Raw genomic sequence first — 15,364 nt, 5'->3', positions numbered from 1 at the left:
GCTTACATCCAACTCTTGCCTCTCAAGGTGCTTATGTGGTACTTATCACGTAATGGCACCTTATTCCTATTTGTTTGACCATGAAAAATAGCAGACACAGCTCATTATTCTTCAGACAGACAGAAATTGTTCTTTATTTCTGCATTCATTATTTACCCCTTCTGAAGAGATGTGGGATTATTTTTTAAATCTAGTTCTCAGTTTGTGGCAGAGAGTACACAGAGTACCATTACAATTTTTCCATAGATTGGCCCTCAATTAGACAAATGTCAGTTCATTTTTGTATACGTAATACCTCTAACTCTGTTGCCTTGTAAGAAAGTAATATATACTTAACTTTGAATAGTTGTTTAAAATAATCTTGTGTAAAAGTTTGTGTAACACTTATGGTAATCAAACAAGCAAATGACAAATCATGCAATGTAATTGTTAACCTCTCGCAAATACGATAACAGAAATATATACATACCAGGCAACAGCAGACACCAGAGCAAACAAAAGATGGCTGGTGCTAGATTACAGAGCCGTGTGTTTCCACCTTCTCTAGCAGAAGACTAGGACTGACTGGAAATTTAATATGAAATCCATCCTAGACTGTGAGTGGCAGGAGACACACCAAACAGTAGAGAAACACTGAATTGTTGATTTTATTGATATCTTATTTGTGTGTTTTTTTCTTTCTTCATTTTGCCCTTTTAAGGACTGTGTTTAAACTTAGTATTCGATTGAGAGTTTCTGCATTTTATCCTCCCAAAATATCTTCACGAATTCATGATGTTTTGTCTTACATTCATTTGAGCATTTCTTCTTTTCAGCCTTCTCTGCGAATATTATTTATTCACTTTATTTATTTATTTATTTTTATATTATGCTGTTATTTGTCTTTGTAATCTTATGCAATGTTGCCTTGTAATGATAGCATGATAGTTTTTACATGAATGAATCTCCAGCATGAAACAAGTACAGGTTTCCCAAGAACATTATGTGCTGTAAGTGCAGTATTACATCAGTACTTCAGGGTAACACTCAGAGCTAGCATAAAAGCTGAATAGAAAACTGATATGTTAGCTTTGTTTTTATTGCACACAGTATTTTGCATCTTGCCATTCTTGGTATTTTGATTTGTTACGACAGGTTTACTCTATCTGTTGCTTGCTTTGTCATGTTTGTCTGGTTCTGTGTGAACCATTTAGATCATCTTGTATCATTTTATAGCCTTATCATTTCTGTGCTTTTTCTTTTTAGAAGACTTGTTTTATATGCCAACAACTGTGTGTCGTTCCATTTGATGTGAACAAAAGATGCAAAAGAGGTGTTTGTGACAATATGTGTAAAGTGTGGAAAAGAAAAGTAGTGATTAGTGTGCTATTGGCCTACAGCCCTCTATTTTTTAGATTAACACTCATAAACTACTGTTTAATGACCCCAGAGAGGAAGCACAAATGATGTGGCATACAAAGCACACTAATATTATATTAAGCACTAGCAACTGAAAATGTTTTCTTTCTTATTCATATTGTGCCAAGTGTTCAACATTTTCAGAAACTTATATTTACACACCTGGGCTAAAATTCCTGATGTTTGTATTTGGAGAGAGAAAATTATCCTGGATCTATGATTAAGTCATATTTTAATTGTTGAAGTCAGATATTACATTTTGTAGTGGGAAGTTGTAACCTGATGATAAAAATTAAATTGTAGATATATTCAATGTCAAATATTCAAAACAACGAAACAAAGCATATATGGAACAATTAACTTATGTGATACTTATATGTCACTTACTGCCTTTCATTTTTGGAATTGTTGTTTATGTTATATGAGAAAAATTATTAAAGTTAATGATGTGAGTGTTATATTGACATCACTCTTTTCCTCAACTTTGAGCAAATAATTCATTATACTCTCAGTTCGAAAATTTCATTGTCAAATAGTTTATTGTTTTCCAAATTACAAATACTTCTCACCTTGCAGTTCCTGCTGAATCATTTGCACTAGTCCGAGAAATATTTTAATTTGTGAACTGGAAGCAAGACTGTTGGTCTGGACTACCAGACTTTAAAAATGTGTCTTAGTTGTTAGAAAACTAATTGTTGTTAGTTCCTGTTGCATAGTGATAGAGAACTGAATAAACGAATAGTGATGCATTGCCTGTTGATTAACATCTTCTGTGTATTTGTTTCCTTGTTTTATTATCTCTTGTTGGAGATATCCATACTTTTTTTTAAAAAATATTTCTGTATAGCCGTATGTTAAATTTATAGTGTACATAACGTTTTCGCAGTTGCAATCTGTCGGAACCATGTTTTTCAAGATTACAATGAATTTTGTTTATAATGGAATTGTGCCTTCATTATATTCACTGCATTGCAGTGAGACTCATTTTTTCTTGAGCAAACTGATGTATGATTGTGAAAAGTCTCAAGAAACGGTAATACTCAGCATATTTTATTCCAGAAACCACTGTGTAATTTTTCTGCGGACTTTTTACTACTGTAAATCATAAGAGGCACAGATGACATAAAAGAAATTGTTAAAAAGTAGTGGTGCAGTAACTTCTAATAAGTGCACTTAAAATGTTGTAAATAAAATGAAGAAGTTGCATTTTAATTTTTATATTCTCTGGCCTCTAATTGAAACAGGAATTCCATCCAACTCTCATTACTGTTGTATACAGACTGGTTCAAAATAGGTGTATAAGTATTGCACTGTGCACGTTTATGTTATAAATGAGATTATATGCCATTTGTGTTAAATGTTGATTGTTCATACACATTTTAGATTTGTTGTAACAGAGGTTTAATACTCTGAAATTTTCACATATGTACCCTGAGTATTAATGTTGCTTGAGAAATACCATTTTTTCTCAATTTTTATTCCTTGTTCCAAATTGTAGTTTGTAATTGTTGTAAAGTGTGTCGTTCGAACAAAAGTATGGCTTGAAATAAGTTCACAGTATTGAAAATGCCTACTTCCACCATTGTTGTACCATTTATAAATAAAATGTGGTTTAAGAAACAAACACTTGTCTACATACATGAAAGTGTGTGTGTGTGTGTGTGTGTGTGTGTGTGTGTGTGTGTGTGTGTGTGAAGTAATTTCAAGCAAACTTGATCTTGATGCATGTATGACTTACTGTGTGGTAAAATCTTCTCTGGTTGTAAGAGTCCCCTGGTGTATTATACATACACAAGACATTTTTACTATTAATTTTCACAAAGTAAAGATTTTTTTATCACCCAAAGATAATTAATAACAGTATTATATTGTGCTTCATCTATCCTTGTAGACGTAATAACTTGATAACGCAACAAGTTCACAAGAGTACCATGGAGATATGCATCTGCATCTTTGGATAAAAGTGAAAGTGCAAAATTGATTGACTTGTATTTGTTACCGTGTGATAATGAATGGGCAATATCTTAAATATCAAGCAACATTTCCAGAGATCACAATATTATTAATATCTTTACTGCATATTGCAACATTGCTTGCATGACTGTCAGTCTGTTTTGTGGCTGAAAAACCTGAATCATGCGTCACAGTTAGTGGGACCTAAAATTGCTAGATTTGTTGCAATGACTGCATGACTTAAGACCATGGTACAAATCAGGTGTGTTCTCCAGTGTATGGTACATCTATGAACTGGCTCGCACTCACACTGCTGCAATGAGGAACCAGTTGGCTAATGGCAAGAAGTGAGGGGGAAGGGAAGGGTAGGGGAAGGTTGAAATGGAAAAAGGTAAACCCAAAGGGAATGTGTTGTCAACAAGTCTAATTCTGCAGCTGCTAATGTTATGTTCTACAGAGATGTATCGCATCATGGTGGCTCATTAATCCATTTAGTGGCAAATTAATTTTCTAAGACAGTTGCATTGATGAGAAATGACTATGAAATTAAACTTGTATTTCTTTTGATATTCTGATGAAGCAAAGAACATGGAGCAGTGAAGTATGAAACACGGTATTCCTATTGCTATTTTCAGACGAAATTTAATTGACATCAACTTGTACCCCATGGACACTTCATTTATGCATTAAACGTACAGAATGGATATCACACATTTTACTTTTAACTAAATCATCAATATCTGGTACAATTTTCTATGCACCGCTAATTCAAAGGCAAGCTTTCGGGTGGAAGTCTATCGGTGAGCTTCTGTGGATACATTTCATTTTCTTCAGTGTGGAAAAAAGTTGCTGACACACAATTATGTTGATACAAACTTTGACATTGTAGCTGCAAACTTGTAAAGTTGTGGAAATTTATGTTGAGGAGAATTTTATAAAAATATACAAAACTAATTTGTCATGAAACTTATCATGCAACGCCTATCATACTGCTTGTCTACAAGTTCTAATAGCAGCTCAGTTTCCACATTGTCAGCATCTGCTGATGTTGTTGTTGTGGTCTTCAATCCTGAGACTGGTTTGACACAACTCTCCATACTACTTTATCCTGTGCAAGCTTCTTCATATCCCAGTACCTACTGCAGCCTACATCCTTCTGAATCTGCTTAGTGTATTCATCTCTTGGTCTCCCTCTACGATTTTTACCCTCCACGCTACCCGCCAGTACTAAATTGGTGGTCCTTTGATGCCTCAGAACATGTCCTACCAACCGATCCCTTCTTCTAGTCAAGTTGTGCCACAAACTCCTCCCCAATTCTATTCAATACCTCCTCATTAGTTATGTGATCTACCCATCTAATCTTCAGCATTCTTCTGTGTAGCACCACATTTCGAAAGCTTCTATTCTCTTCTTGTCCAAACTATTTATCGTCCATGTTTCACTTCCATACATGGCTACACTCCATACAAATACTTTCACAAACGACTTCCTGACACTTAAATCAATACTCGATGTTAACAAATTTCTCTTCTTCAGAAACGCTTTCCTTGCCAGTGCCAGTCTACATTTTATATCCTCTCTACTTCGACCATCATCAGTTATTTTGCTCCCCAAATAGCAAAACTCCTTTACTCCTTTAAATGTCTCATTTCCTAATCCAATTCCATCAGCATCACCCGACTTAATTCGACTACATTCCATTATCCTCGTTTTGCTTTTGTTGATGTTCATCTTATACCCTCCTTTCAAGACACTGTCCATTCCGTTCAACTGCTCTTCCAAGTCCTTTGCTGTCTCTGAAAGAATTACAATGTCATCGGCGAACCTCAAGTTTTTATTTCTTCTCCATGGATTTTAATACCTACTCCGAACTTTTCTTTAGCTTCCTTTACTGCTTGCTCAACATACACATTGAATAACATCGGGGAGAGGCTACAACCCTGTCTCACTCCCTTCCCAACCACTGCTTCCCTTTCATGTCCCTCGACTCTTATAACTGCCATCTGGTTTCTGTACAAATTGTAAATAGCCTTTCGCTCCCTGTATTTTACCCCTGCCACCTTCATAATTTGAAAGAGAGTATTCCAGTGAACATTGTCAAAAGCTTTCTATAAATCTACAAATGCTAGAAATGTAGGTTTACAGAATCCAAACTAATCTTCCCAGAGGTCAGCTTCTACCCCATCCGTCTGTAAAGAGTTCGTGTTGTATGTTGCAGCTGTGACTTATTAAACTGATAGTTCGGTAATTTTCACATCTGTCAACACCTGCTTTCTTTGGGATTGGATATGCTGATAAGGGAAGTAAAAAGACATTATGCTCAGTGCCGGTTTGAGAACATTTTTCTACACAAGCGGTCTGTCATTTGCCCCCCCTCCCCTTTTACCCTCTTACGCTTTCAATCACGTCAGTTGTCACTGCTAATAGTTATACACAGTGTCTACAAATTGTGCTTCTCAGCTTGGTCGTTTGTGTCGCTTGGGCCTTAAACTGGTCCTGATCATACTCTTCATTTAACTTCAGAAAGTCCTTGACCTAATCTCAAATTTGTATGGTATATCTTAATATTATACAAAATTGTGCTCTGTTCTCCTCGTTAAAGGTGACGGCCAAGAGATATGAGCAGTGTTCCCATTTCCTAGCTGTCTACTCCACAAAGAGATTTATCTTAAGCACTGTGCTGTAAGTATGTACCGCATCTAAGCCTACAGCAAACATAACAAATGGCCATTCCTCTGAAGACAGTGCACGGTTTGCACTTCGTCTGCACTACATAATGATGTCTGATTGCCCTCTTTTACCATGAGTGCTCACTTCCCAGGTAGCGAGTGAGTGTTTGTGTTCTCCTAACCACTTCCTGAAAAAGCCTACAAACTGCTCTACATATGTCTCTCTACTGTAATGAGGTCTGAATGAACCACAGATTGCCACAAAAACAGTCGAATGAGGTCTACAAACAAACATTTTTACATTACAAAAAAAATTGTGTTTTAATTGCATTCCATATGTTCTGAGAACTTTTCGTGTTTAAAAATATTTCTGGGTTCTTGCAGGCAGTGCCAAGATGGAGTTAACTTGGACAGAAGTAGAGGGAGTGATAAAATCCATGAATGGAGAAAAAGTCCTTCGACTGGATGATGTAAGTGTGATGGTGGTGAGAGCATCTGACATTGTTGGAGTGCAATGGCTCGATCAAGTTGTGAGAACAGTATGGGAAGAAAGGGCATGTGAGGACCTGAAAAAGTGAATCATAGTGCCAAAATTTGAGGAGGAATGCAGGAAACTGTACCAAAATTATAGGCAAATTCTTTGCTGTGTCATGCTTCAAAGGTATTTTGGGAAGAGTCTGGAAAAAGAGGTTCCAGAATATACTAGGATGACTAAGACGAGCAGTATGCATTTAGGCCAGCAAGGTCCACAGTGGGTCTAACTTTTAGTATTTGGCAGCTCCAAGAGAGAGACTACAAATGTGGTAAGGATGTAATAATGGGGTTCCTAGATACTGAGAAGTCTTATGATAACGTGAAGAGAAGCAAGATTTGGGAAACCCTTCAGCCAAAGGGAATTGGAAAACAGGCTGAGAAGAATAAAGGAAATGCGTGAATGGCGTGTGAATTGTGTGAAAGTGGGAGAAGATAAGAGATGACCAGTTAGATCAGAAAACATAGGCTACAGCAAAAGAGTGCACTATTCCCTTTACTTTTCATCTGTGTTACGGATGAGATAATGGCAGGAGTGGCAGTGTGAATAAGCGATGAAAATAAAGCAATGGGGTTTGCTGATGATCGTGGGGAAATGGTGACGAAAACTTACAAGAAAGGCCAAGTGTATGGGGGGGAAATTACGGATTGAAATTTCCCACACAGAAGGGTTAAGTGATAGTGTGAATGAAGAATAAGATAAGAGTAGCAGCTTAAGTATTGAAGAGCAAGTACTAAAGAAAGGAAAGCTTCAAGTAACTGGGGAGTGTAAAAGAAGACAGTGGGAGGAATGATAAGGAGAGTAGTGGAAGGGGAAGTCAAGCAGTGTAAGAAGCTTGGTCTGGAGCAACAGTGTACTTCCAAAACCATAAACGAGCATTGTTCCTAGTATATTATGCTCTGACCCAGACACATACGAAATGGGTAATGAAGAAAAGCCAGGATACACGTTGTGAGTTGCAATTTAAAATGAGCAGAACAGAGCTAACTAAAAAGGATAAACTAAGGAATGAGGTGATAAGAAAAATAATTAAAGAGAAGCTGTGATAAAGTAGGGAGCTTCTTTCCATCTGTTATGTTTTTCTATACCCAAAAGTAACCATTTTTTTCACTTAATGTCATCTTATTTTCAGTAAGTTTACCAGGTGATATGTAGCACTAGGAAATTTGAGGTTCTTGTTCAGACCAAATTTTACTTAAATTTATTATTCATATTACCATTTTAAGTGTTCTGATTCTGTATATGTGACTAGTTAATTTCATCTTATTTTCAGTAAGTTCACCAGGTGACATGTAGCACTAGGAAATTTGAGATTCTTGTTTAGACCAAATTTTACTTAAATTTATTATTCAAATTACCATTTTAAGTGTTCTGATACTGTATATGTGACTAGTTTTCATTCTGGTATTGCATTAAAAGTAAATGAACCACCAAATTATAATCATCTTTAACAGATTACCAAAGGACTTTGGTGAATTTGAGCTATATCATGAAAATAGAGACCTGTGATATTTTTGTATAAATTGGAACATTGTTTTATGCCACAATAGAACAAGTTATTTGCCACTGTAACTGTGCATGCTGGCCTGTAGACTTGTGTTAATGATTGTTCATAGTGTAAAAACTAGTAACTGTAATTAATAACTGGAATGGCTGCACATTGTGAATAACAGCATTGTGCTAGCTCTACAACTTAATGGAATCAGGCTGCAGTGCCAGGAAATGTAGTCATCCAGCACACTGTATCCGTGCATGTTTCATATTAGTCAGCTCCAAAGGAGATCATTGTCTGAAAGTTCAGAAACAGATTCAGGCTTGTTCAAGTGCTTGTTGACTGCGCATTCTATCTGCTATACGCTATGCCTTCCACTAAAGTAATTCACTTCATACATACAGTCAGACATACAGGCCTTACCACATCTTCACCGTATATATAATTGTCCAATTTGTGCCAAAATGATGAATATGTGTTTTAGTAGCTTTGAGATACAGACTGAATATTTGACAGCATTTTAAAAACCAATGGTGGCAGGTTAAGGAATTGTTTTACATTTGATTTATTGTTTGGGCACTTAAAAATTTTAGGATAGGGGATACAACCATACTCTCCCCTTTGGGTGTCTTGTAAACTTGCATGAGAAAGACTTGTTGGATTTTCACATACATACCAAACATTAACGTGTCCTGAGTGCTAGTTTCAATTTCTTTGTAGTTCGAAAAATCTAGAGTGACTTCAAGCAAAAGATTCAGCCAACAACCAAAAATTGAATTCTCATAATTCTTTTAACCTCAATGAAAGTACACTCCAATCATCTCATTCCACCCATTTTCATCACTCAGCAAAGTGCTGTCATATTCATCATACTTGCTTGGAATCATCTCTGCATTGTCAGCAGAGTTTTTCTGTTGGTATCAGGACTGCCTTGAAGCAGACAGATGTGGCAAAGGTCACCCCTTTTTACAAGGTTACTCCTTCAAAATCTGTTTTATAAAACACTGAAACAGCTTTATTTCAGTTAAAGTGAAATGTGCACTGGAATTTTTTGCACGCTCTTCCACTCACTTTTTAAGTGGAGGAAACTATGGTACAACATATTCCAGACAATGAAAGGAGCAGGATTCCTCCATTAACTTCAAGAAGTTGGTGTTCATCCTCCAGGGTGGTATACTGGCACATGGTACACTTGCACAAACTGATACACACTGAAGCAAAGGTAACAGTTTCCTGTTGATCTACATTATTTTCACACATGTAGCGATTGCCACTGGCTCTCTTTTCTGTTTGTGAGTGATTCTGCTAGTAACAAGTGCTATCTTGATGTCCCAAGTAATATATGGTTAAATTATATACTGCTGATAGTCTCGGGTAGGCCACAAGAACCTTTTGAAGTGTTCAACATAGATGTAAGCTTATAGTCAGTACATTAAATTGCTATGTGGTTGCATTTTGCCTTCATTGCATTTCTTTTGAGCCACATCTCTTGTCTGTAAATGTTTGTCATAATCTTCTTGCTTCACCAGCTTCTTCTCCTGTCAGAAAATTAAATGTGAAATATTTATGACACTCATATTTCTTTGATTTAAAGAATCTTAAGTTGTACCTCTGGCACACATCAGAAGTTTTCTCAGGGGAACTGGCAACACAGGTTGGATGCCCTTTGAGAAACATCAGAACCTTTTGGCACAATGCCTCATTAGTAACAATTGTCTGCCTCACTGAGTAATTATATTCTCACCAAGATAAGCTTGAAGGAACGATTTATGTTTCCTTCTATACACCTAAAGGGTGCACATGCCTAAGTGGTGTGCTAGTTAAAAATGGCAATACACAACGGGGCGTGCTGGAAGAGCTGCATGGGCTGGTTCTAACATAGTAACCCAAAAGCTAATGACTACAGTAACATTCAAAACAAACTAATATCTCTTAATCAAGGAGGGTCTGGACCGGGCGCACTGTGGTGGCTTACAACCTTTGTTCAACATTGTCTGGCAGTGTGGGAAACCCGCTTCAATGGTGCGCTTGGCAGCGAAGGGTGCCAAAACGGCTGGGAATAGAATGGTAATAATTCAGCCTGGTAAACCCTGGCACACACTGCACTACAATGCATGCTATATTCCAATTGCTGATACCACGAGGACGAACTGGGTGTCCAGTATCAGGCTTTGTACATCTTAGTTAGTAGAAGCACCTCAAGGAGACGCAGATCGGGAAGGGAGCATAGAAAAAATGCAGGCTAGCTCCCAAAAGCATGGCCAGGGATGTTGGGAAGTGACCATTGAGGGAGTTGGAGGTCTGGTTTCTGGTCTGCAGCATGTCGTCTACTGCTACAGTTACTATTCAGCTACTGGCATGACTGTCAGACTACAGCTTACTAAAGAGTTTGTATGCACAGTGAATATGTGCTCCAAACGGAACAAAAGTGTGCTTAAAATGGCAGATGGCAAATGTGCGACATCCACCAAAAATTAAGAATTACTTGTTTTTGTTCATCAAAACTAAACCAGATTTTTGAAAATGACCTTGATAATACAAGATATTTGATAATCCAGCACCAACAGATCCCCGAGCATGCTGAATTATCAAGGTGCTACCATATTAGCTTATCTTTTGAAAGGATGCTGGTTAGAAACTTTCCTTTTTACGTTTTGCTTTATAGTTGCCATACATTACCAAAATGTACAAGTTTGAATGAAGATACCTTTTTGATGACTTCTGTCAACAAACGCATGATTCAGTGAATGGAGAACTTGACCTATGCTTCCCTATACTATCATCACCACACACTGCCAGTGTTTAATGTTACCACTGCCTTCACATCTCTGTTTATCATTATATCATAGCATTTTGAAGTAATACTTCTCACAATATCTCTTGTTTCAGCTAAGGCAGACATAATAAAATCAAGGCAAACACTTTCCTTATCCTAGTGAAAAGCCATAGGGTGTTTTGTGTATTCGTTGTTGAGCGAGCTTTTGTTCTCTTTTTGATGGGATTTGCAATAAATTGACATAATTGGTATGAACTTTCAGCAGTCTTGAAAGCATTTTATATCTTGATACAGTGGTCTGCATCATCTGAAGTAACACTCACAAGTGTGCCTTTATTCTGATACACAGCAAGTAGCATGGCCTGCACTCACTGTTATATGAATCCAATCTACTGTCTTTGTATTTTCATTTGTAATGAGCTGAACACACAAGTGAACAGCTGAAGTGCTCTCATGCGCATCGATACCCATAAAGAGATGTAAGTAATGAAAAAATAAACTATTGTTATTGCTCATAAGAAAATTAGTCATGATATATGTAACACATATATGCTTGCACAACAATTTAAAGGCATTCAATGGCGGGGCAAAAGCATGAATCTAACATATCAGCTGTTCATACAGTAGGAGTCAACAATATACCAAAATCATGACTGTGCCACATGTGTTATGACATTAGAAAATCTGCTTCTTTTAAACTTTTGTGATATTGGACCTTACATTTTTTCTTATTCTCTCACAGCAACACGTGATGCTTTGCCATAACAAAGATTATGAAAAATGAAACTTGCCTGTGCACATAAGACAGAATATCATTTTTGCATAGTTCTGGTTTTGGCATATGAGGGATAATACACTGAAGGGCCGAAGAAACTGGTACACCTGCATAATATCTTGTACGGCCCCTGTGAACACATAGAAGTGCTGCAGCATGACATGACATGGACTCAACTAATGTCTGAAGTAGTCCTGGAGGTAATTGATACCATGAATCCTGCAGGGCCATCCATAAATCCTCAAGAGTACAAGGGGGTGGAGATTCTTCTGAACAACACGTTGCAAGACATCCCAGATATGCTCAATAATTTTTGTGTCTGGGGAGTTTGTTGGCTAGCAGAAGTGTTTAAACTCACAAGAGATTCCTAGAGCCATTCTGTAGCAATTCTGGTCATGTGAGGTGCTGCATTGTCCTTCTGGAATTGGCCAAGTCCATCGGAATGCACAATGGACATGAATGGATGCAGGTATCAGATAGGATGCTTATGTACGCGTCACCTGCCAGATTCGTATCTAGACGTATCAGGGGTCCCATATCACTCCAACGCACATGCCCCGCACCATTAAAGAGTCTCCACCACCATCCACGCGATAAAATTTGGAACAAGACTTGTCTGACTAGGCAACATGTTTCCAGTCATCAGCAGTCCAATGTTGGTGTTGACATGCCCAGGCGAGGCATAAAGCGTTTTGTCGTGCAGTCATCAAGGGTACACGAGTGGGCCTTCAGCTCCAAAAGCCCATATTGATGATGTTTCGTTGAATGGTTTGCACGCTGACACTTGTTGATTGCGCATGCTGAACGATTCTCTTCGGTCGTCATTGGTCCCGTTCTTGCAGGATCTTTTTCTGGCCGCAACAATGTCAGTGATTTGATGTTTTACTGGATTCCTGATATTCACAGTACACTCATGAAATGCTTATATGGAAAATCCCCACTTCATTGCTATCTCTGGGATTCCTATGTCCCATCGCTCATGCGCCAACTATAACACCACATTCAAACTCACTCACATCTTGATAAGCTGCTACTGTAGCAGCAGTAACTGATATAACAGACACTTGTTATCTTATACAGGCATTGCCGACCACACTGCCATATTTTACATGTTTACATATCTCTGTATTTGAATATGCATGACTATGCCAGTTTCTTTCGTGCTTCAGTGTATATTACGTGGAATTCAAGCAACGTTATTGCAGGATCCTGATGATAAGTGTTGTTTACATGTGACATGTGCGGGGGAAGAAATATGTAATAACATTCCCGCACAGTTAGTTTTGTGGTACACATGTCATGGAATTGGTTCAGAGACATGCAAAATGTCTATTAACTTATGAGATGGATATTTTGAAAACCAGTACCAATAAGTTATTTGTACCAAAAATGTTTTTATCTGATTGTTTTTGTAAAAACTAATTATATTTCTCTTTCATTCTCTATGAGCCTTTTACTTCTTGAAGGTGTGTAAAGCTCAAAACTTACAACCCACATTTAATTTTCAGTATTGCTATCAACTAGTGTTTGTGTATTAGGTAAGTAGTCTACTTTCACAGGTTTATATTTCATTTTTATTTGATGATAAAGTATAAATCAATCTACATCTCAGTTTATTTATTTCTCCAATTTATACATGCCATAGTTAGCCAATTATTCTACTGCTTTACAATTACCAGTTTTAACACAGTTTGTTGAACAACACTAATTAAAATGTTAGCAAGCACATGAACTATACATTCGCATATAGAGCAGGACTGGCTACTTTTTCTTTGTTGTGTCTGGTGTTATTGAGAAGCAAAAATTGTGAGTACTTATTTCATACTTCATCAAATTTGTTTCCTTTTTTGGTACCATCAATTAAAGTAGCTGCATTGTATAATTATTACATTTTGTCAGCTATGCTTTTTCTGATTGGATACAAAAGCAGCCATATCCCTAACATTTTAACAGTGACATTTTTTTGCAGTGGAAGAAATAATTGTATGATTATGAGATGCAAAAATAAGTAGGAAAAACTTCTCAAAAATATTTTGCAAGTTTACATTTATGTTTTGCTGTGTATGGCATTTAAAAAATACTTCAGTGCCTGTTAAAAGTTATAAAATTTACAATATGTGGGTTATTGAGACAAAAAATGCTGAACTTGATGGGGGAAAGAAAGAGGTGTAACATTATATTACATTTCACTCCTCTCTAAATATGTTAAAGGTCAAAACTAATGCACCTTTATTCAATCTGATCATGGTGTAATTCTGTATACCTTGGGCTCATGTTCAAAAAATACTTTATTTCTGAGGAAATTCTTACATGAGTGTATAATGTCAATTCTGTTTGCACTAATATGAAAAGTAAAAAGATTAATTCAATGAGTAAAGTATCAAAATTCCAGTCCAAATTACTACTTCTTCTTTAGGAATGACATAAGCTTTTCTTGTTCAGGAGCGTAACACAGGCCTTGTAAGAACACTACTGACAAGAACATTAATGCAAGAGCTATGAAAGAATGATGCAGAAAATGAAGTGCGTCTATCCCCCGAAGCGTGAAGCAGCTGCCGGGTGTCCCATCTTAAACTGCAATAGAAGAAAACAATTTTAGTAACAAATAGTAGTATAACTGGAAGTTAGAAAGTACTTTTAATTCTTGAATTTTACAGTTCAAAGAACTTTAAATTGCTGTATTACAAACATGTAAAAATATATGTACAATATTACGGTGAGAATATATCAAACTGGCACAGAGATGGCACTGATATCAATGAAATATTGTTTTAGTTGTGTCAGTACATGTTAGGCAATAAATTAAGTTGGCATTGTGTAACAGGAGAAATAATGATTTCATTTTATTTTATGAAGAACACAGTCTACATCTTGTTTTTATTTAACAGTTAGCACCGATTTCTGCTGAATCATGTTCTACATCCTTTTTTTATTTAACTGTTATCACCGATTTCTGTCAAATCATGTTATCTTCAGATCTAAAAAGAGGACGGCTGCTACCACTGGTGTTATCAGGTGGTGTCCTTGTAATCTGTGACCACTCATCTAGTCTACTCTAGTCTTTGGTCTAGAAATATAATTAAGTTCCATGCTGGTCACACTGGAAAGTGAGAAGCCAGCTACCTTGGACGCAAAGGGAATCTCCCCCTGGATAACGGGTTCTGGCAAAATAGCAAGTAAGAGAAATGTAGTACTGCATCCTTGGGAAGCAGGGAGGCCAGACATCCTCACGCTCAGGGGCAAGTACTCTGGGAATGCTCGACACAGCAGATTTAACTTATTCTCACATGTATTTGTCACCGTACCTATGTGACAGCTGGGGTAGTTATGGAACCATAGCAGCTCTGGGAACTGTGAGGCTATTTCTCAGACACATGACGGATGTGTGTCGGCAACTGCCAAGTGTTACTTTCCTGTTAACAGTGATAGCTGTGGTTCCGGACCACAGTTATACTGGGAAATTCATCCGGGAGGAGCATGCAAAGCAGTGGGATAGGAGGGAAGGGTGTAACTATGACAACCAATCAAAAGAGGGAAGAGGACAAAAATATATGTTGTGGTACAAGAGCTGTGAAGCCAATGAGGGAAGTTGGTTTTGAGCTGGAGTCAGGCAACGCGGATTGTAGCTCGATGAGTTGGAATTAGCCAGAAGGAAACAGGTGACAGTTCCGCCTGGGCTGCTGGAGAGCAGAGAGACGCCAGTGCTCACTGTCGAAGGTACAGCATTGAAGGAAACTTTGTATAGTTTATTTAAACATGGAAGCCAGT

General features: G+C 37.3%; 1 protein-coding gene across 1 annotated transcript in view; it reads right to left on the bottom strand.

The window, feature by feature from the left end:
- Positions 1 to 13,192: 13,192 nt before the first annotated feature.
- The window catches only part of LOC126092286 (uncharacterized), a 144,871-nt gene continuing 142,699 nt past the window's right edge, over positions 13,193 to 15,364 (bottom strand). The window contains exon 4 of the mRNA XM_049907807.1: positions 13,193 to 14,170. Within this exon, the coding sequence (XP_049763764.1) occupies positions 14,166 to 14,170 (5 nt within the window). The 3' untranslated portion in view covers positions 13,193 to 14,165. The remainder of the gene's footprint in view (positions 14,171 to 15,364) is intronic.

The sequence above is a fragment of the Schistocerca cancellata genome, chromosome 1 (assembly GCF_023864275.1).
Source record: "Schistocerca cancellata isolate TAMUIC-IGC-003103 chromosome 1, iqSchCanc2.1, whole genome shotgun sequence".
Lineage (NCBI taxonomy): Eukaryota > Metazoa > Arthropoda > Insecta > Orthoptera > Acrididae > Schistocerca > Schistocerca cancellata.
This window is presented reverse-complemented; position numbering and strand designations above follow the sequence as displayed.